A 23308-nucleotide genomic window follows, 5' to 3' on the forward strand; every position below is an offset into this window, starting at 1 on the left:
CCTGTGAGTGTACCAAACCCCCTGGGGGTGTGCTATCCATGGGATTCTCATGTCATAGTGTCCATAGTGTCCTCCAGCTGCAGTACAGTCAGAGGAGAACTGGATAAGGCCCACAAAAAATTGTGACAAATAGCCTGGTAGGTGCCAGGCTAATGGTAGATTGACAAAAATTGATGAAGTAATACAAATTCCAGAATGGCCATGATGTGCCCTTATCATTAATCAATGAGATGATCTCTGATCTTACCAAACAGAATAAACCTTAATGTTCTGTATTTTTTGTGCAGATGAGTATACTTTTCAGACAATTCTCATTTGCCCTTCTAAACAGTTTTTAGGCAATTAAAGTCTATGGTGACCAAATTTATCCAGGGGACTAGGTATCACATTTGCAAATATTGTGCTCAGATAAAAATATAAGCTATGAGGAGATATTAGAGTCCTGATTTTGAGCTCTTTCATAAGGTGGCAGTTTTGATAGGTTTATGGACTGGTTCTAACAGGCTGATTATAATGTCTGTGCTGCAGGGAAAATCTGCCGCAAAGTGCCAGCGGAACGTTCATGAAGGCACTGCGGGGTGATGCAACATCACAGATTTTTCCTCGCAACCCATAGAGGTATGCAGGAACTACCAGGAAAAGATACCCATTAGACGTATAGCAGAGACAGTGGTAACATCAGTTTAGTAAGTCTGACTGGTCACTCAATAAAAGTTACATCATTACAGACCCACTGACTTCAACAATGGCTCACAACAAATTTCAAAATTGTTTTAGTTGGACACATATGGGTAGAATAGTAGGTTCCAAAAAAACACATGTAAATATAAGCCAGTAGTATGTGCACCGTGTTTATGTTGCTGTACTTACACCAACCAGGCTATAAACACAAGAAAAGATGTAACATTTGTTTTGATAGCGAACAAAATTTGATTTGCTATTAGGTTTGACTTAAATTAAAAAAAATGAAAATAAAAAAAACTTCTATAATGAAATGAAAGTATAAATGAAAGAAGCAAAAAATTAATTATAAAATATGTCCTGAATATCATATAATGTAGACCTGAACAATGAGGAAAGTTTCAGAGGTGGATCAGCCAATCAGAAGCAACTAGCTAGTGCTGGTGGCCGTCATCATCCTCATCAGTATTTCCTCCAGCCCTCAAGCACTTATAACTGATATGACTACTGACAGGTGTATCTGCGTCTCTATGTGGACTCTGCCTCAGTTCACAATTACACAGTCCTTGATGTACTCGGACTGTGTGTGCATGCCGCTCTCTCCATGCACAAGGACATATTGGTGTATTTTATGCTAAGGAAAGAGGTGTATGCCCAACTCAGCATGGGTCACATAGTTGGTCCTTTCTCTATAGTGTGTCACACCCAGAGACCAGCTGACTTACAACTAACTTAGAGGTTAATACAATTTCTGAAAAAATAGGTGATTTAAATGAACCTCTGGATATAGATGATATAATCTGAATCAACGAGGCATACCCATGCGATTTCTTAACTGACAGATAACCCATGCAGCACAAAAGCAAAAAGTCTCTAGAACTAGCAGAGGAAGGACGCTCAGTTATGATAAATGGTTAAGGACAGTCATGGTTGCCAGCAGCTGACAGCTTTAACATTTCTACTGTGACTGGTTCATGTTTCGTGTCTCTGACTTCTGCTGTCTTTCCTCATTCCAAGTAAACCACACCACCGGAGCTGCACAGAAATGGCAGTCACCAATGATTGCTTTATTAACAGAGGCTGATAATACTGCTGCCTAAGAATAGCCACAAGCACTTTCCCCACCAGCATCTACAATTGTTATACTGCTACCTTATGTACTGAGTGTTCCCTACACCTCTTAGATCATAAGCTCATTTGGACAGGGCCGTCTTAACCTTCTGTTTCATGTCATTGTTTGTGATTTGTTTTAGCCAGGATCCCCTCACTGTACAGTGCTACGGAAAATGCTGGCACTTTATAAATAGAAGATAATAACAATAATTATAGTACCACATTAGGATAAATTTACCATAATATATCATCCTATTGAATCAAATGGAAGGAGGACTCTCTATAACCAGAGACAAACGAGAAAAGCCCTTATGTGTATATGCATCAACTTTCCATTACATGTTAGGCACATAAGAGGAGTTTAAAGGCGATGGTATCAATGTCTATCCTCTCTCCATTGCCTGTTCCTAAGGAATAATAATATTAATAAATGTTGTAGATGCAGTGGGTAAAAGGGAACACTAAACTATTATTTTGATTAGTTAAAGATTCTGTGACATACACTATATGGACAAAAGTCCATATGTGTCAGGCCACAATTGTTAATTGTTGAATTGTGGTGTTTCAATCAGACCCATTGCCAGAGGTATATAAAATCCATTTGCAAACATTTGTGATATAAAATATGCCGTTCTGAAGAGCTCAGTGACTTCAAGCATGGTACTGTGATAGGATGCCACCTTTGCATTAAGACGGTTCGTGAAATTTCATCCCTGCTGGATACTCCACGATCAACTGTAAGTGATATTATTAGAAAGTGGAGGGGTTTAGGAACAACAGCAACTCAGCCATGAAGCAGAAGACCAGGTAAATCACAGAGATGGGTCAATGACTGTTAAGGCGCATGGTCAGGGCCGGATTAAGGGATTGGAGGCCCCTGGGCTAAGGGCGCCTCCATTCCCCCGTGAGGCCCCCATTGTGAGCCGCCCGCCGCCCGCGTCCCCCGTGAGGGCCCCCCCCAAAGCGCTTACCTGTCAGTCCAGTCCTCCGTCCCCGGCGCGCTGTAAGCTCCTTACTGAGATCTCGCGAGAGTTCACTCGCGAGATCTCCTCAGTAAGCAGAGCCGGGGACGGAGGACTGGACTGACTGTGCTCAGCAGCATTGATCGGGCTGGGGGTGCCCCCGCCCCCGGACCGATCAATAATGCTGCTGCGGACTTTGAAGGGCCCCCTGGATGCCCGAGGCCCCTGGGTTATAGCCCAGTTAGACCTCGGGTTAATCCGGCCCTGCGCATGGTGCGTAAAAGTTCCCAAAACTCTGCTGATTTCATAGCTGAAGAGTTCCGAACTTCCACTGGCATTAATGTAAGCACAAAAACTGTGAGGCAGAAGCTTAATGGAATAGGTTTCCATGGCCGAGCAGCTGCATGCAAGCATCACATCACCAAGACCAATGCCAAGCATTGGATGGAGTGGTGTAAAGCACACCGACACTGGACTGTGGAAACGTGTTCTGTGGAGTGATAAATCAGGCTTCTCTGTTTGGCATTCAGATTGGTGAGTCTGCGTTTGGCGGATGCCAGGAGAACGTTACCTGTCTGACTGCATTATGCCAACTGGCTAGACCCCTTATCTCCAGTGAAGGGCAATCTTAATTCTTCAGCATACCAAGTCCTTTTGGACAATGGTATGCTTCCAACTTTGTGGCAACAGTTTGCGGAAGGCCCTTTTCTATTCCAACATGACTGGGCCCCAGTGCACAAAGCAAGGAATACAAAGACATGGTTTGATGAGTTCAGTGTGTAAGAACTTGACTGGCCCACACAGAGCCCTGACCTCAACCCCATCGAACACCTTTGGGATGAACTGAAAGGGAGATTGCGAGCCAGGCCTTCTCGTCCAACATCAGTGTCTGACCTTATAAATGCTCTACAGAATGAATGGGCACAAATTCCCACAGAAACACTCCATCTTGTGGAAAGCCTTCCAAGATCAGTGGAAGCTGTTATCGCTGCAAAAGGGGGGCCACTTCCATATTAAAGTATATGTATTTGAATACAATGTCATTACAGTCCCTGTTAGTGTAATGGTCAAGCGTCCAAATACTATTGTCCATATAGTGTATTTTAAAGTGATCAGACAGAGTGCAATACCCTCTATTTATCAGGCTTTGTCTCTGTCTAAAAAGGGTCTTCTCCACAATATTTGGCAATTATCCCTGCTGACCGCGGCTGATCTCTCCTTTTGTTTATTGAAAGTGGTTTGCAAAATAATGAGAATGGAGTAGCTGGTAGTACAAATTAATAACAGAACTCCTTCAAGGTCCTCAAATGACCTCAATTCATGACCGATACGGTCTATGCTTTATTGAGTTTGGTCCAGGTGCTTCTAGTAGCCTCCCTTTTTAAACTGGTGTGTCCCACCCCTTCATCTCTCCATTCTCCATGGTTTCTTTTTTGGTTTGGCCTTATATATTGATTGACATAACATCATTTATTATTTTTGTCTGTCTGTTGTAGTAAAATGTCGATAAATATAATTAGAAAAAATAAAATAAAGTTTTATTATCTGTCCATAGCTGTGGTTGCTTGTAGAAGATTGACATGGTGGTGTTGTACAGGAGCTGGTGTCCACAGATGCTGGATATGTCATCATGGCCCCTAGCAGGGGATGATTTGGCAGGGTTTTGATCTCCCATCTCCTGACCTCTTATTAACTCTCCCTGCACCTCCCGTGTTTCCCCTCTCCACTAAGCCATTCACTACTCCACTTCAACCTCAATCCGTCTAATTATACAATTTTTACTTCTTGATACACTAATTCTTTCCTTTAGTCGTACCAGCATTTCTATTGTTAAAGTGATCACTCACGTTACTGTTTCTCACACCCTCCATCTCTTCACCCTTTGAACCACTTACTTCCACTCAGCCAACTCATCCACCTTTTACAGACCATGATCACATACCATACTCACCATCAAGGACACCGGCTCCTGTACAACACCACCACATAAAACTCCTCCTACCAGCACTCCATGGTGTATAAGTATAATCTAAATTCTAGGTTATTAGGTGGAAGAACCTGTGTTTGCAGTGCATACAAACAAATCTTAACAAGTGCAATAGTGCACCCTGAACTGAAAGACTGACACCTGAAATAAAGGCAGCTCCGATTTCCCTTGCTGACATAACATGTACTACATAACCAAGGGTGAAATAAGGAGCATTTCAGGTAAAAACGAGACATTCAAATTAACTAAGGTAAGTACACACTTGGTGTTATCTATTCAGTGGAATGTGGGGAATGCAGCACGAAGGGATATAAACATAAACAGTCCCAATGTCACCTCTCTTTCATCATTAATGTAAGCCATAAATAAGGCTTTACTATGCATTATTGTAAGAGAAAACTGGAAATGTTTTTATTTAATAAAATGGGTGTATCTAATGGGGTAGAAAGTTGGACTGCCTATCTGCACACATAGCCACACTTCTAATTTGCAACAGCATCTCCCTAGAGCAGAGAGTTGGCGTGCACCTTTATGTGCCTATGGTGGAACATTTTAAAAATGCCTTTCACACTGGTGAAAGGCATTATGCAGTGTGCATGGAGGATGCTTTGTAGATGAGGCCCACTGACATTTATTTCAGTACTTACTGAACATGAACTGAATTTGTGCTATTTTTGGACCAATCATCACTTAAAACACATGTCAATATGTGCTGACAGTGCAGTTCCTATACAGATCAATGATCCAAAAGTTCTCATCCATTCATCTTGTGTTCATAATAGGATATACACAACTGCACACTACCACATGGGAAGCACAATGCCATTACCTAACACAAGGGAGTAGCCAAAATGTGACAGTAGGTAGTATGGTCAGGTGATTTTTTTTTTTTCTTTTGCTCATATGTGCAAAGTTAGTCTAAGACTATTCGTAAACTGACAAAGGGTCTGCAAAGTCAGACAATGAAAATGTGGAAATGGGGAGTGCTCCAATGTATGCACATAGGAGAATAAATATCCCAATATGGTGCATCTCCACATCTTTCTGGGACTTAAATGATCATCAAATTGTTAACAGCAACAAATATCCTTAAAAGACATTGTGGAAGAAGACTGTCTTAGAGATCAGCACCCTCCCTATCTAACCAAAGCTATCTCAGCCTTAAAAGCTCAGAACCTCTACTCATAAAATTGGGGAGGCTCCTTCTGAAGTGTTATACTGAACAATAAAATCATCAATGCAGCCCCTCAGGAAGTTTTACCCATACTTGCCAACCTTATGTTGGCCGGGTCCGGGAGATTCTGGAGGGCAGGAGGGGTGTATGGGTGGAGGGGGCGGGTCTTCACGATTCGCATCATTTTGGCCCCGCCCCCCGTGCGTAATGCCTGTTTTGGGTCTTTTTACAGTGTAAAGATACCCCAAACAGGCATTACATCACTGGGGGCATGGCCAAAATGACACAAATTGCAAAGTCCCGCCCCCTCCGCCCGTACATTCCAGGTCTAATTTTATTGAAGTGGGCAGATGGGCCTGATGCAAAAGAATCGCCAGCTCTCCTGGCAGTCTGTGAAACTGGCCAGAATTTCGGGAGTCTCCTGGACATTCCGGGAGAGTTGGCAAGTATGGTTTTACCCTTCAGATGAGGTGCAACATTGTGATCTCTGATTTCTGTCTATGCCATCTACAAGTTCAGTAATTGGTGCAGAGTAATGAAAGAAGTCGAGCTGCCTTACTGTCTGTGTATGTAATATGAATTCACACAAGTTACAGTTTCATGTCCAGTCATTAGATCACGCCTTCATGCGCAATAACTAGGTTTGCAATACTTCAGTAATTTATGTGTCTGTAATTCAGTGTTTGCTCTTTTTTTTCTTTTACATTAGTCAATAGCTTGGAAAGAATGATGTGTTAGTCCAAGCATGGAGCGACTACGTAATATAGATCCTGTTTTCAGGAATACATTATTATTTTAATAGATTCTGGTGATCACAGCCTTCTAAAGCTTCCAACTTGTTATCGAAAGAATAGCATGATGGTTATCTACATATTGGGAGAGTCTCTTCCCAGACAGAATACAGAAACATTTTATAAGTACTTTACCATATTATAATTTAAGAATACTTTATTAGAGTCAAACTGTATATATTTATTTGCTATTTTATACATAAGACTTTAGTAAAACAAGTCATTTAATACCAGCAGAATATGAGGCTGCATATTGCATTTTATGTTGTGGAAATTCCCCTATTTGACCATTGAGTGCATAATCCACATTCTGCTTTGTGAAGTGCTTAATGCAACGAGACCATTGGTGGCAGTCCTGACTACTACCACTGTAGGACCTTCGTTACCTTTACCTTTACCTTCGTTACTTACACAGTGTTCTACGAAAATACTGCTCATATGAGCCTCATTTATGCCTTAAGGAAGTCATGATAGTAAGAGGACACATGGACTGTCTTCATTTCATGTGTCAAATTTCTACATTTGAATTATTTTCATTACATTGATATCTATGTGAATAAAAATGTGGTTTCCAGTATAAAGTGCGTCTGGCTGGAGTTATGGTATTCCATTTAACACATAGACTGACACAGCGTCTCTACCTTCTGTGAGCACATGTAAAAATCAGGTCAGTATCTGACACAAGCAGCAAGTCCTAGGCAAATGTCTGCATATTGCACACTGGTTTCCACTTCATCCCATCAACACATACTTGTCTAAGCTGGATCTTTCAATCTAACAAAGTCTTACATTGTTTAGTCAAAATCTATGAAAACTGCAATTGTCTGAAAATTGACATTGTGAGAAAAATGGCCGATGTTTATTATATAGTAATATAACTATATAATAAACATTGGCCATTTTTCTCACAAAAAAAAAATGATACGATCAATATTTAATAGCAGTAAGCCAGTCACAAAACTGAACTGTTACTGATAGACCAAAGGTACAGGTACAATACAGGGTCACACGGCTAAAACCACATTACAGAACAAGGTCTCATGGTTGAAACAACATGTACAGCACAGGTTCACATGGCTGCAATCACAGGTACAGAACACGGTCACATGGCTGCAACCACAGGTACAGAACAGGGTCACATGGCTGCAACCCCCGGTAGAGAACAGGGTCAAACGGCTGCAACCACAGGTACAGAACAGGGTCACATAGCTGAAACCACAGCTACAAAACATATTCACAATCCTGAAATCACAGGTGCAGAACACGGTCACATCATCACCATTTATTTATATAGCGCCACTAATTTCGCAGCGCTGTACAGAGAACTCACTCACATCAGTCCCTGCCCCATTGGGGCTTACAGTCTAAATTCCCTAACACACACACAAACACACACGCACAGACTAAGGTCAATTTGATAGCAGCCAATCAACCTACCAGTATAACAAAGAACAAGGTCACAAGGCTGAAACCACAGGTACAGCACAGGGTCACAAGGCTGAAACCACAGGCACAGAACAGGATCAGAAGGCTTCTCCTCACTGGCCTCCCCCTCTCCCATCTCGCCCCCCTCTGATCTGTGCTTAATGTGGCTGCTAGACTCATCTTTCTCTCATGCCGCTCCTCCTCTGCCTCCCCTCTCCACTAGGCCTTACACTGGCTCCCTATCCCCTACAGAATATTCATTAAACTTCTCACTACCCCTTACAAAGCTCTCTCCCAGTCTACTGCCCCCTACATCTCCAACCTCCTTACCATTCACACTCCCCCCTCTCCCCCCTCCGCTCTATACTCAATGCGGCCGCAAGACTCATCTACCTCTCACGCCGCTCCTCCTCTGCCTCCCCTCTCTGCCTTGCCCTACACTGGCTCCCCTTCTCCTACAGAATTCTTTTCAAACTCCGGCTCTCTCCCACTCTACTGCCCCTTATATCTCTAACCTCCTCTCCATTCACACTCTCACCCGCTCCCTGCGCTCGGCCAATGACCGCCGCCTCTCCTCCACTCTGATCACCTCTTCCCATTCCAGAATCCAGGACTTTTCCCGTGCAGCCCCCCTTCACTGGAATGACCTCCCTCGCTCCATCCGCCTCTCTCCTACTCTGTGCTCCTTCAAATGTGCACTCAAAACTCACCTCTTTCTCAAAGCCTACCAATCATCCACTTAACCCCCATCTCCTCCACTCATTCTCCCCTCTCTCCCATTCCCTCAACTGGCTCCTCTTGTGCCTGGTCTGTTTAACCCTCCCTTAGGATGTAAGCTCGCTTGAGCAGGGCCCTCTTCCCTCCTGTCTCCTTACCCGTTCTTCTGCTCCGTGTCTATTGCATCTGTCTGCCTGGAGTTTCTGAAGTATTGGTACTTTTGTTTATTGTTCTGTACTGTTATACCCTGTATAGTCTACTGTTTGTACTATGTGCGGCGCTGCGGAAACCTTGTGGCGCCTAACAAATACATGATAATAATAATAATAATAATAATAATAATAATTACCTCTTCTCACTCCAGAGTCCAAGACTTTTCCCGAGCTGCCCCCCTGCACTGGAATGACCTCCCTCGCTCCCAATCTGTGCTCCTTCAAACGGGCTCTCAAAACTCACCTGTCCCTGAAAGCCTACCAACCATCCACTTAACCCCTCATCCACTCTGCTTGTTCTCCCCCCTGGTCTCTTCTTCTCCCTTGCATCAATGCCTCCCTCCGTGCCTGTTTTGTCCACCCTCCCTTAGGATGTAAGCTCGCATGAGCAGGGCCCCTCTCCCCTCCTGTCTCCATACCTACTCTTCTGCTCCGCCCTCACTCCATATGTCTGCCCGGAGTTTCTGAAGCATTGGTACTTAGTGTTTATTGTTCTGTAATGTTTTACCCTGTATGGTCTACTGTTTGTACTATGTAAGGCGCTGCGGAAACCTTGTGGCGCCTAACAAATAAATGATAATAATAATAATAATAATACCACAGAACATGATAAAAGAATCAGCAGAAGGTTGACAGCCATATAACAAAATAATAGGAAAAAGCAGAAGGCTGAAAGCCAAAGGTCTGGATAAGAAGAAAACTTTCTTAGAGACAATGGGCTAGATTTACTAAGCTGCGGGTTTGAAAAAGTGGGGATGTTGCCTATAGCAACCAATCAGATTCTAGCTATCATTTTGTAGAAGGTACTAAATAAATGAAAGATAGAATCTGATTGGTTGCTATAGGCAACATCCCCACTTTTTCAAACCCGCAGCTTAGTAAATCTAGCCCAATGTCTCACTGAATGAGCCCAAACTGAGAGTGATGGGTGTGCTTATAAAGACCAATTGGAAGGAAATTAGCAATGTGGTGCAAATAAGTCTTATTACAAGCATAGAAGATCAGTGCCAGCCAACAGGTTACAAACCAGAACTCACCAGGCTGTCTCTCTAGCACCTCTATAAAATAAGATCACATACAGATAATACTGGATTTGAAAATCAGATGATTATTGTAAGTGTATGAGAAAAAAACGTGAAAGACAGAAGGCTGAAAGCCAAAGCACATTATAAGAACAAGTCCCAGCTAAGGACAATACCTCCATGTGTCAGAGCAGTCTGAGAGTCAGGGGTGACGATTGGAAGTAAATTATCAATGAGCTGAATCTGAGGCTTATTAAGGCCGCAAAAGGGTGTAATCCAATAGGTTAAAGTTGATATATGTCTATTAAGATGGCAATGCAGCATATAAGTGTATGTTTCACCTTTAGATGACAACTTGTAAGCTTATCAATCACACAGGGCTCAGAAAAGTTAAATGTTTGGAATAGGAAAACATTTACTTTAGGCATGGTTGTAAGCTTAAGCTGCTGTTTAATAAATAGAAGATGTATTAAATAGATTTACCTACTGATCTACATTCATGATATGGGAGAAATGGCTGAAAACTGTAAAAAATATGAATAACCTAAAGAACAGAATAGTACAATCAATTGACAGGAAAGAAAATCAGAGATGTTTCCACCTGAAGTCTGCACAAACTTCTGTTATAGACACATAATTGTCTAGTGACTAAAATTTGCATAAATAACTCTGCTGCTTCCCATTGGTGGGGTTTTAGATGGATTTTTCTTTAATATCTAAATTGTTTCCAATTAGGAACACTTTAAATAGGTCTAGAAATATAACACTAATGATCATGACACATATATATCATCTTGCAGTTAAAAAAAAAATGTGACTTCATTGAACACTGCATATGGTAAAATGCAGGAAATATGATCTCACACTATAAGGCAGACGCAATGTCTGTCTCATGGAACACCCAGTTTTAGGTAGGATAGAAATTGATTTATAATCCTAACGCCTCAAAAGCGGCCAGCGTCTGCGGTCTGTATGAAATGATCTTGTTCCAGATGTTACAGTCATCCTGTTAATCTTTTTTCCAAATACACATTTAAAGCTGACAAAATGAAGTGGTTGCCTGACGGAATTCTACTTATAAAAAGTTCTGAATAATAAAAACCACCTGCTATAGAGAAAATAGTCAGAAGTCTCCACAGCTGAAAAATGAAATACCATTGCACAGTGGTTAGCAATGCTGCTTCACAGCGCCGAAGCAATGGATTCAATCCCGACCAATGAGTTTACATGGGTTTCCTCTGGATGCTCCAGTTACCTCCCACAGTCAAAAAAACATACTGGTAGGTTAACTGACAGCTGACAAACATGGACCCTAGTTTGTGTGGTAATGAATTTAAACTATAAGCTCCATTGGAGCAGGGACTAATTTGAATTAAATATATACTCTGTACAGTGCTGTGTAATATGGTGGTGCTACATAAGTAAACAATAATAGCATTACTCTGAAGCAGGAAATAATATCACCTAGGAAAATATTTTCCTAAGGTGCCTCTCCTCTTAGCTGGTGACCGGGTGCATTTTTCCCCTGTAATTCAGAATCAACAAACTCATTTTGTTAACTAATGCATTTGTTAAAATGGCAGCAGAGGTGGGTGGGTGTGAGCCAATGATGCATGAACAGTGTGACGATTATGTAGTATATCTAATGACTGATTGTTATTTTCTGTTGAATTCATGTATGACAATGTGAATATTTTATGTAACCTAAGTATGCTTTGTAGATTGACCTAAGTGACCTGTGCAATTGACCAAGAGTATTTTGAAATTAGCCAGACCCAGTAATAGATAAATAGATAACTATCTCTGAGGAGGTTTTTTTTATATGCAGAGGATGTGGACATGACCAGCCAAGCAGAATGAGCAGAGGTGAGAACTCAGGCCCTGTGAGCAATCCAGATCTCAGGACATCCATAACTCACTCTCTGTCACTTTGGCAATCTGACTTAATTGAAAATGTAATTCCTAAGGTGGGGGTGAAGAGCCTGTAGAAAGGGTTTAAAATCTTCTGCTTTAGACATAACATTGTGCATTTTCATGATGGGGTCTATCAAGACTGAAATGTCCCATATTTCGCAATTGTGTTCCCTCACACACGCCAGTCTTAACTAGTAAGTAGCAACTCTGGTTTTATTTCCTATTTTATTTCTGAAACTTATTTGTGCAACTTATTGTTTGTATTGTTATTAATTGTTTTGTAACTAAGCCTTGGAATCATTTTTCAGATTAAATACATTTAATCTAGTGTGTTCTCCGTGATTCTTTGTGAATCCAGTGAGGCTCATGCGTATTTGATTTAAGTGTGAAACATTAATAAGTGGTTTTGGTGATTGCAAGGACGCCGTAGTAAATCCTTTGTGGCGGCAGAAAAGGTGTATTCATTGGTAAGAGAATAAGGTGACGCCAGTCACGACCAGCTGTTCAGATTGCTGTATCTGAGACAGGCTGGGCGTTCATGACACACAGTAAAACACTTAAGTAGCTCTGTAGTATGAAATAGAACTATGGGCTATGATTCAATATTGCCCCACCCCTTAGCAAGGGCCCTGGGAAAAACAACTGCATGTGGCATGGCTGGCATGTACTATGGAGCGAAGCAATAATAACTCATTGTGACAGCTTTTCATAAAGAAACCTATCAGGGGCAGAACACAGTATCACAGGGTCCAACAGTAAAATTTGGTGGAGGACATATGCAGGGGCTTCACTGGAGTAAAATGGGGGCGTCAGGAGGGTAAAGCCCCCCTCACCTCTCAGCCACGTAGCTAGCGCACCAGCTGCAGCGAGGACAGTTCAACCGCTGGAACACACACATGCAAGGCTTCTATGACTCTGAATCAAAAGCTCTTCTCACAAATAATCTTTCCATGGCACAATTTGTACACACACCGAACAATCTAAATCTGATGAATTAGATATATAAAACATGCACAGAAAACAGATAGTTTATATAGGATTACTTAATCTGCCCACACACATAGTCCAGTTGCTTTCATGTATTGAGGGATCAAAAGTTTAAAACTTTAATTAATTAAACTCACATGAAATATGGTCTCATTGTGAGAAAAAGTGTTGTGTGTGTGGGAAACATTAAGCTCAAGCAATTGAATATCTGGTTGTGACTGGAATACCAAGAGGTCCAGGTTGTTAAGTATGTATTGTGCATCAGTATTATTGCTATCTGCTTTCAGTGAACCATAACCTAGTGAACTTAACATGCAACAAGAATAAATACACGTTAATTTGAGGGCCAGTGATTGACAATAAGTAGGCCAATATGACTGGAAAATTGCATCTCATCTGTGAGGAGAACATGCGCTAGATTTGAGGGATCACAGAGCATATAGGCGATGTGGAAAGAGAGAACTGAATTGATTCTGATAAACGATTTTGCCCATAGCCATTTAACTAAATAGGTTTTGGTGAAACTTTCCCTTTAAAGTCCCGATTAATGGGCCAACACACTTAAATCTGTAACACTTCTCAAAAAGTGGAATTTAAGACACAAGGATACCAGTGGTTGTAACCTCAGAATCCCCATAATCACAGGATTCAGATTAGATGTAAAAGTGTTCAAGCGTTTTGAAAGGATTTATTTTCCAGCATAGTGCACTTTGGTTTGAAGCAGAGAAATGAGGTTAATCTCTATTGTAATCTCTATTTAATCTTGCTCTGTCTCACTAATCTTTTCCCTATGGGCACATTTGTGCAGACTGACACAGCCTTATTATTTAAATACGTATAACTTCATACTTCAAGTACTAACATGTGCTCACACATAAGTGTTTATAATTGTGATTTTATTTTTCATCTCTAACTCCACCATAACAAATATTTGTCAGTTTATCTAACATAAAGTTTGATCTAGTTATGCAGTGAATACACTTCACATATCTTTTTCTTCTTTATTAATTCAAAGAGTAACTTTCACTATTTAGTACTTATTGCTTTAATTTAAAGGACCACTATACCTACAATACAAGATGCCTTATATAAAATATATACTAACAACACTCTATCTATTCATCCATCTGTCTATCTCTCCATATATACAGTGGTTGAAAATGTAAGTGAATTTGATAATTTTGCAATCAAAGCAGTAAGAGAAGTGGCAGTATTGCAAACCACCATCTGCCCTGTTTGGCCACTATATATGCATATATGCAAATGTGTGTAACTAAGAATTCTGCATGTTTATGTACAAGTAGAAATAGCAGCATTGTTACTGGTTAACAGTGGTGTGCTGGGGGATTTTTCTCTGTATTTGCTCCTTTCAGGATAACCCCACCCTTTCAAGCACCTGCTGTTAAACTATAAATTGATTGAGCAACTTTCCGTTATGTTTTGTTTGTTTGAGAGGCATGCCCTGGTATCAGTAGCTAATGGGGAGTGCTGTAGTGCCACTTGGAGGTTCTTGGGGTACCTCTTGGTTATGTTAACTCTCAATTTAAAAACACATTTATGTATGACCCAATAATAGGGACTCTCACTGATTAGAGTTGGGACCACCCTATTAGCAGAAGCGCTGTGACATGGCGGGTGGCTTATGTTGTATTTGCAAATGAGTGTTCTGCATTTTTCTATACAAGTAGAAATTGCAGCATTGTCGTGCTGGGGGATTCTTCTCTCCCTCTCTCATATATATATATATATATATATATATATATATATATATATATATATATATAGACACACATATACCTCACTCCTATACCAACTTTCTCCACTATAAGTTCCATCTTACAACTCTGGACTTTCACTTGCCAAGCGAACACACTTCACTTCTCTAATATCCACCCAGACTTCTTTCCTCTGTCACCTCTTAGCCACCTTAGCCAACTTGCTTCTCTGCCACCTGCACCTCCTCCCCATTCCTCCCTCACAGCCCACGATTTTACTACCTACTTAAGACAAAATTTACCCATTCGACAACATTTTTTCATGTCAAACCTTGCACACCATACCCACCTCCTGCACTCCCCAATGCATCCTCAGTTCCTTCTCTCCAGTAGCCAAAGACAAAGTCTCTGCACTCACCTCATCATCTCACCCTACAACATGTCCCTTTGACCCTATTCCATTTCACCTTCTCTGCTGCCTTTATTCTACTGCACACCCACCACTAGCTCACCTCTTCAACTGTTTTACTCCACCAGTACTAAAAGAAAATATCTCTTGAACCACCTGTCTGTTTATATTTGTGACTTGTGTATAACCTATCATCTTCTCTCTCCTCTCACTCCATTCTTGACTCTCCAATTGGGCTTCTATCCTCAACATTCCACTGAGACTGCACTTACAAAAGTGATGATGTACGTACAGCAAAGGCTAACCAAACAAAGGGTCACTTCTCAATATTCATCCTCCTGGACCTCTCTGCTGCTTTCAACACTGTTGATCACATTCTTCTCCTGCACACCCTTCACTCCACCGGCACACAGCTTTCACTCCACTGTAACACAGCTCTTTCCTTTTAATTTCCTGCTTCTTGAACTGCTCCTTCCTACTTATCAAACTGCTCCTTTAGTGTTTCTACCTCAGGCACATCCTCCCCTCCGCTCTTTCAATCTGTTGGGGTCCTTCAGGGTTCTGTTCTAGCCCCTCTGCTTTACTCAATGTACACCTCTCTTCCTGTGGAACTATTTCACTCATTTAGCCTCCAGTACCACCTTTACACTGACGACATATCATTTTCTATCTCTCCTCCCCTGACCTCTCCTGTTTGGTACTATCTTGTGCAACCATCTGTCTCTCTGCTATCTCCACATGGATGTCCTAACACTACCTAAAACTTAACATGTCCAAAACAGAAATCATCACCTCTCCTCAAATCTCCACCACCATCAACAACAAAACAATCTCCTCCATCTCCTAAACCCACTGCGTTTGTTGTCAGACTCTGTCTTCTGCTTTATTGCTTACATCTGGTCTCTCTGCCTCTCACCTCCACCTTAAAAATATTGCCAGAATACAACCTTTTCTTAACCTAGATGCTACCAAAACTCTTATCCACTCTTTCATTATGACCCGCCTTGACCACTGCAAGCTCCTCCTATCTGGCATTCCCCTCACCCATGTATCCCTGCTTCAATCTATCTTAAATGCCGTATCAAGACTAATCTTCCTTTTTTCCCAGACACACCACTTTGTAAATCCCATGGCTTCCTGTATCCTCCAGATTGCAATTCAAATTACTCACCCTTATCTACAAAGCCCTCAACAACATCACCTATTCAAACATCTCAAATCTCATCTCAAAATACTTCGCCTCTTGCTCTCTTAGATTTACCTCTGACCTGCCCCACATCTCTGGTAACCACCTTTCACTCCCAGATACAAAACTTCTCACGTGCTGCAACCAACTTATGGAACACCCTACAATGTCCAAAGAGACTCTCCAACAGCCTTCCAATCTTTCAATGCCCTATGAAAACCCATCTCTTTGGTAGAGCTTACCCTATTCCCACCAATACTACCCACACTAAAGTCCTCTCACAACTGTCCCAATCTCCACTGTGAGCCAAACTTGTTCCTCTTGTTTCAGCTGCGCCCTCTTCCAATTATATTGTAAGCTCTCTCATAAGTAGGACCCTCACAACGCTTTGTTTTGATGTCTGCATTTATTTTGTCTATCTTGAATGTCCCTGTTTTATGTATGTCCTGCTTCCCCCACACTACACACCATTGTGTCACCTTGTAAATCAATGATAATAAAAATATATAAATGTAAATAGTGAACAACAGAGGCGCCCAATGGTGAAATATCATGGGATAATGAAATCATTATTTCTTCACCTAGATCTTGGATCCTTAGTGAGGATAACTGCAGTGAACCCTTATTATTGCTTACCAGGAGTCGATCCTTATCACACAAAGATACACTAATTTTATTATACTATAGAGAGTACATGTTTTTAATATATTGTCTCAAAGAAAAAAATGTTTTTATGAAATACTGCACTATTATGGCTCCTGTTATATCTCTTATGTATCCAAGGATAACAATAAGTTATAATACAAATACGTTATAATTAATAAAATAAATATAGTTGTTGATCATATAAACAAGATGATACATTCCCAGTAAACAAAAAAGCAATGTATTATGCAATTTAATAAACAGTGTTATAGTATAGGGATACTCATTCTGATTATCTTCCACCAGAGAGAATACCTGACATGCACTGTAGTTTCACATAGCTTTTATACTAACTTTTTTTAACTTTTTTTCTAACTTTTATACTATGTAACCACTCTGATTTTCTTTTTAGGCTCCTTTGTTAATCTTCTTTGTATTTTACATTTTTAATGTAAAAAGTATGTATGTCTGTGGAAAGTTCATAATGTTGACTTGTCAGCTGCTTAGTTAGGGAGGGTTCTGTTTAATAATAAGAATGATCAATTTTCCCCCCTCATTTATGAAGTCAGTTTTATTACCTCTTGAAAAGTGTAGGCTAGTGTTGTTTCTGTTGGAACAGAAATTAATTATGCTGCATAATAACTACTTCTTCATGAAAGTCAACTTCTTTTATGCAATTTTGTCACTCGTAGTTCCATAACTGCTAGAGAGCCATAGGTTTCCTAAGCCTGGTCTACAGGATGCAGAGGGAAGAAAACTGCATGACTAGTCACAGTGGATTTCGTGAGTTTCAAAACTTGCAAATTTAGCACCCCCTAGTTTTGTAAACGCAAAATTTATATAAAGCACAGGAAGGCACAGATGCATTTGGATTTTAGATTAAGTATAAAGGATAAAAATAGTGTTTAAAATAATATTCTGCATTTTTTGTCACTTGCTACATGACTCTGGTTCTGAGAGGACTAATGAGCATTGAGAGCAGTGAGAATAACAAAATATTTTAGGTGAATAGGCCACTTCATTTTGTAGTCCACATTCTCCTCTGAACATTATACCTGCTCCAGGCGACATCTGAGTTCCGTTTCTTCCACTTCCCAAGTAGCTTTGTCATTTGCAAGCCGCTGTTGGATCTCATGTCTGTCTGTCGATTCATCCCGCAATTCAGATCGAAAATCATCCAGTAAGCCCTTAAATGCAGTAATGAAACGACGATTTTCATTTGCCTAAAAATAAATAAATATATAAATATTATTCCTATGCAAAATACAATATAACATTTATCAGTAATAGTTTGGAATTTATAACAAAAAAAGAAATCACTGAGTTTTGCAACCATATAAAGACAGGTTATGGCTGCCTTGGTGACTTCTAAAATCTATGATAATGTACAGTAAGTACAGGAGTACATTATTCCTTATAAAACACATTTATTTTTATTTTTTACATTAATTTATTTATATATTTTTACTAACACACACACTCTCACACACACACACACACACACACAAATACACACACACACACACACACACTGTTCCACTAACTATTTCTAGCTGTTAAGTACTGGTCATGTAATCAGGCATTGGGACACAGCAGTTTATTCTGGGTTCCTCACTAATTCGGGCAGCATAAAAGATGTTTGCATGCTCAACAGAAAAATTAGGCACTCAGAAAAAATTCTGGAGTACTGAAATTAATCCACAGCGTGGATCACATGACTGCTAGCTACAGCTGCCAATGACATCCGAATGCGCTGATTATGCAAAAATTACTTTAATGGCCAGTGTGCATTGAATTGTATTAAAGTGTAATTATGTATATCTCTGTATCTGTTGGTCTGTGTATGACATAGAAAGAACCAGTCATTCAGCAGCTCAACAGATTAGATTGGAATATGTTGGGCTATGGCTTAGGTCTGTTTCAGTGGTGGATCCAGGGGGGGCGATCGGGGCGATCGTCCCCCCTAGCAGGGGCTTGCTGCCGGCGGCTGCACATTATGTGCAGGTCCATTCAGCAGTGACAGGCAGGGCCGCTCTGATTGTGTTTTAAACACAATCAGAGCATCCGGGCAGCACACTGTCCCTGCCTGTCACTGCTGAACGGACCTGCACATAGTATGCAGCCGCCGGCAGCCTCACATGTCAGAAAGGGGGCGGGGCCTAAATCCCCCCCCCCCCCTACATCGCCCCGGGTAGCAGTATTCTCTAGATCCGCCCCTGGTCTGTTTTGTATAATTATATACTGATTTCTTCTGGTTTTCAGAACATTGTGGATAATGGGTTTTCAAGTAATAGATCCCATATTTGTGCCATGCTCCAAACTATTTAAGGATAATTCAAACTTTAAGTTATACCTATTAATGTTTGCCCCAGAAATACATTTTATATTTAAATTTCTAAAGTGGGACTGGGCCACACCTCCTCCTAAATGGGGGCATGGCTGTGCCATATAAGGGGTGTGTCTGTGCATGAACATGTCATGGGGATGCATCTAGCGCTTCTGAAGTACTAGGCCACCCACGTGCCTCGATCCTCCCCTAACATCACCCTTTAACTGGTGCACGCACCAGAGCCAGGGGAGTGGGACATACTTTTCAACTTCCCATGCATCAGGACAAACGTGCCAACTGTGGGACAGTTCAATCAAATCGGTCCTGTCACTTCGCAATTCGGAGAGTTTGGAGGTATGCCTTTTGAAGGAGCTGTAAATATCAGTAACCGGCAGTGTGTGCAATGACTGTGGTAATAAGGGAGGATATGCCTACCTGTTGGCATCCAGCAGGAAGAAACAAACCCTTTTTCTGAAATAAAAACGCACAATCTGGTGTTCGGGTAAATAAGTTTTAGTCACAGTTTTATTTAAAATCAACAACAAATGCAGGGAAAGCAGTGCGCAAGGTTCCTTTTCCTTTTATCAATTTCTCAACATTTTTGGGGTGCGTGTTCTGCCCACCATGTGTGCACCACAAGCACGCCCCCTGTAATTTCTGGAGCATGTTCTGAACACCATGTGGGCATTGCAAGCATGCCCCCTGGAGCCTGCATCTTGTGCCCACACACTCTCTTTTCCTTTGGCATATCGCCATAGATGCCCAACTGTTGAAGATGGAACTGGGAGACGGCTGCCTTTCCGGGGTGATTATGCACCGATGCTGGCTCCGCCCCATAGCTATACATTGTGCGCCGCTTGCTACCGCCACACAAGGCCTTTGTGACCCCTTCATGATGCCAAAGCCCCCACCACAATCCTGTGACACAAACCGCCCAACACCTGCAATGCTTTATGTATCGCATTATTGTACAAGTCCAACGCTATCTCTGACAGGTGTACCACATCTCTCCTACAAATACCAATGCATTTCATGCTAATGTCTTTATGCTGTATACTGATGCCGCCACATGGGGAAATTAGGGCTGAATTCACCCTCTTACGTGCTCTGTCAATGCCAGCCCCCCTTCCTCGCACCTCTCCAGTACAGCCTTGGGATGATATTTTATAATATCAATGTAACAGCACCCCAACGGTCTTTTTATCTACAGCAAATCCTCCCAGATACTTTGTACCAAATGTAAAGATTTCTTCTTCCCCAGGTCATTGCCCACGAGGTGTAAAACTGCCACGTTGGGCAAGCCTCCCTTTTCTTCTGCCTCTAGCAACTCCTTTCTGAGGTCCCCCCATACCATCCCCCTTTTTCCCAGCCAATTAACGGTAACTGCTTCCTGTGGCAGGCCTAGTCTCTGTCCATATGGCCTAGCCGAAGCCCACTTTGCCACCAATTATACATAGGAGTTTCGGATGATCCATACTCGCGTCCCCGTGCACCAAGAAAACTTCACCACTCTCTGGCTTTGAATCAAGATATTACTTTACTGTGCAGCATGGATGGGGCAGCTAGTGTTTGAATCATGTGTAGAGCTAACAGCTGCAGAGAAAGTATCACCAAAATGGATTTTGTAGTGGGATCACTGCAAACACAGTCCCAAGGCTGCATAGAAATGTCTGTTTATTCAGAGCAAAAAATCTAAACAATATTACTGAAGACTGGGACTAAAAAGTAGTCCTGATATACAATGCTCACCAGCTCACATGCAGCTAAATATAAAGATGTCACAAAAAACCGGCCTTCCTTGGGAGGCTCAGCGGAGATTATAGCTAGTGAAAACGGATGGAGCTCTGGCCCCATCTGAGATACATTAAATGCTGCTACATGGACCTATAACATCCATTTTTATGTTTGGGAATCCAGACTAGCCACCTATACTCTCAAGCACACCAGCCCTTTTGGAAAATGCCAGACTAGGCTGAATTCTTGTATCCTAAAAATTAAAGCCAGTACCATATTGTAATGGAAAATATGTATGTTTGGACCTAATTATTTAATATAAACCTCTTGCTTGAATGTTAATCTACCCTTTAAAAAGGCACAATTCATTCATTGTCTGGAAGGCATTTTTCATTTAAACCAAGTATTTACCATGTTTAATAAACTTCAGTTTCAAACTCGTCACTCTGACACTATGAATGATTTCATCAGATGACAAGCTATAATTATATTTAATTTGAGCAGTTATTGGTGTAATTAAGTTATTTGAGAAATTATAAGATCAGTTCACAATTTCTAATTGCACAGTGGAATTAAGAGCAGCTTGAAACACAACTAATCATAAAAGATATAAAAGCCAAGTTTACACCTCTAACAGCTTGTAATATACAACTCTTATACTGTCTTTGCAAATCTGAAAATGCAATGTCAATTGTTCTCATAGTGAGCAGTATTGTATTATGTACGCAGAGAGAAAAAAATAATAATCTCCATTATTATGAAAGGCAATGTTTAAGTTGACAAAAAAGTTTGCTTAAGCATATACTGAAATTATAGGGCTGATTCCTTTGCCCAAGGTAGTGTCGTGAGCGAGCCTGACTTTCAGATGGGCTTCACTCTGCTTGGTCAGAGTGTGGGAAGTCCCTCTGTATTGGTTAGTTGTGAAAAAAATTGACCACTGAGAGAAATAAAAGTTGACCACTACTGTCCTAGGCAACAGGATTTTCCTGACAACCAAGACAAATAAAGCAGCAAAAAACAAATCTCTATTATAACAAATTAAAATGGTGCTTTAACTTCACTATACTACTCTATTTTCTAAATACCTGGCTACCATACAGGGAAGCAGGGTTATCAATAAACTGGAAACAAAATACTCAACGTGTCCTATTTAGATCCAGCAATACAGACATGAGCTCTTCAATCTGTTATGTTATTTACATTGCAGTATATATTCTGACATTCCAATATTCTCCACCTGAATTTATATCTAGTTTATCATCAGAGAACATAATTTCACATTTTTATTGATCTGCCTAGAACACTTTACAGTAACTGGGCTTGAGTGGCAATAAACATTAAAAAAAAGACAAAATTATTTTAGCGGTAAAGTGAATTTGCACTGTATGTATTAACACTATTATAAACTTCCAGTTTAACGCTTTCCTTTAGTTGTAAGATTAAAAAGCATGTGGTGCTGGAACCCCATATATCACTACAGCAGTAATAGTAACCCAAACAGTGATATGCAACCTAATTATTGCTATATAGTTCATTTTGCTTTTTATTATTAATAATAGCAATAGCAATTATAGGGATAAATCCAGTTAGATGGTGTAATTTTGCAACACAGCAAAATCATATTGCACAGCGGGGGGCAGCAAATTTAAATTGTGTGGACAGATTTAGAGTTGGCAGGTTGTGACCGTCTTAGCTCAAATTTACATTGCAGTGTAAAAATTAGAGATGCTCAGGCTCGGTTCCCGAGAACAGAACACACCCGAACCTAGCAGATCCGAGTACTGAGATGAGCCAGCTCGGTACTTTCGCGCGCCCTCGGAATTGATAACGAGGCAAAACATCATTGTTACATCGTCGGATCTTATGAGTTTTGGATTCTATAAGTACCGCCCTCCACGGAGATCCAGCGCCATTTCACAGAGGGACACAGAATTGGTAGCACAGTTCTTGGCAGTCTCTAGTGCAGTTGGGCAGCGTCATAGGTAGAAAAGAAAGAGGAGGGGTAGCAGTGTTCTTCAAAGTCTACAGTGACATTCAAGAGAGCTCCATTGCTCCATTGCTAATTGTCATTGCTGAAATAGAAATAATAGGACTGGCAGGCTTGGTCTTCTAAATCTGCAATCACATTGTACTGTGTTAAATAGGTTACACACAAAGAGGAGAGCTCCATTGCTAATTGTCATTGCTGAAATAGAAATACTAGGGCTGGCAGGCTTGGTCTTCTAAATCTGCAATCACATTGTACTGTTTTAAATAGGTTACACACAAAGAGGAGAGCTCCATTGCTAATTGTCATTGCTGAAAT

At 41.0% G+C, this 23308-nt stretch overlaps 1 protein-coding gene across 5 annotated transcripts in view; it reads right to left on the bottom strand.

The window, feature by feature from the left end:
- Window positions 1–23308, bottom strand: part of MTCL1 (microtubule crosslinking factor 1) — a 161396-nt gene that overhangs the window by 15959 nt on the left and 122129 nt on the right. For all 5 annotated transcript variants that reach the window (XM_075213306.1, XM_075213309.1, XM_075213305.1 and 2 more), the window contains one exon: window positions 17996–18163. In XM_075213306.1, the coding sequence (XP_075069407.1) occupies window positions 17996–18163 (168 nt within the window). The remainder of the gene's footprint in view (window positions 1–17995; window positions 18164–23308) is intronic.

Source organism: Mixophyes fleayi, chromosome 5, assembly GCF_038048845.1.
Source record: "Mixophyes fleayi isolate aMixFle1 chromosome 5, aMixFle1.hap1, whole genome shotgun sequence".
In the NCBI taxonomy this organism is placed as follows: Eukaryota; Metazoa; Chordata; class Amphibia; order Anura; family Limnodynastidae; genus Mixophyes; species Mixophyes fleayi.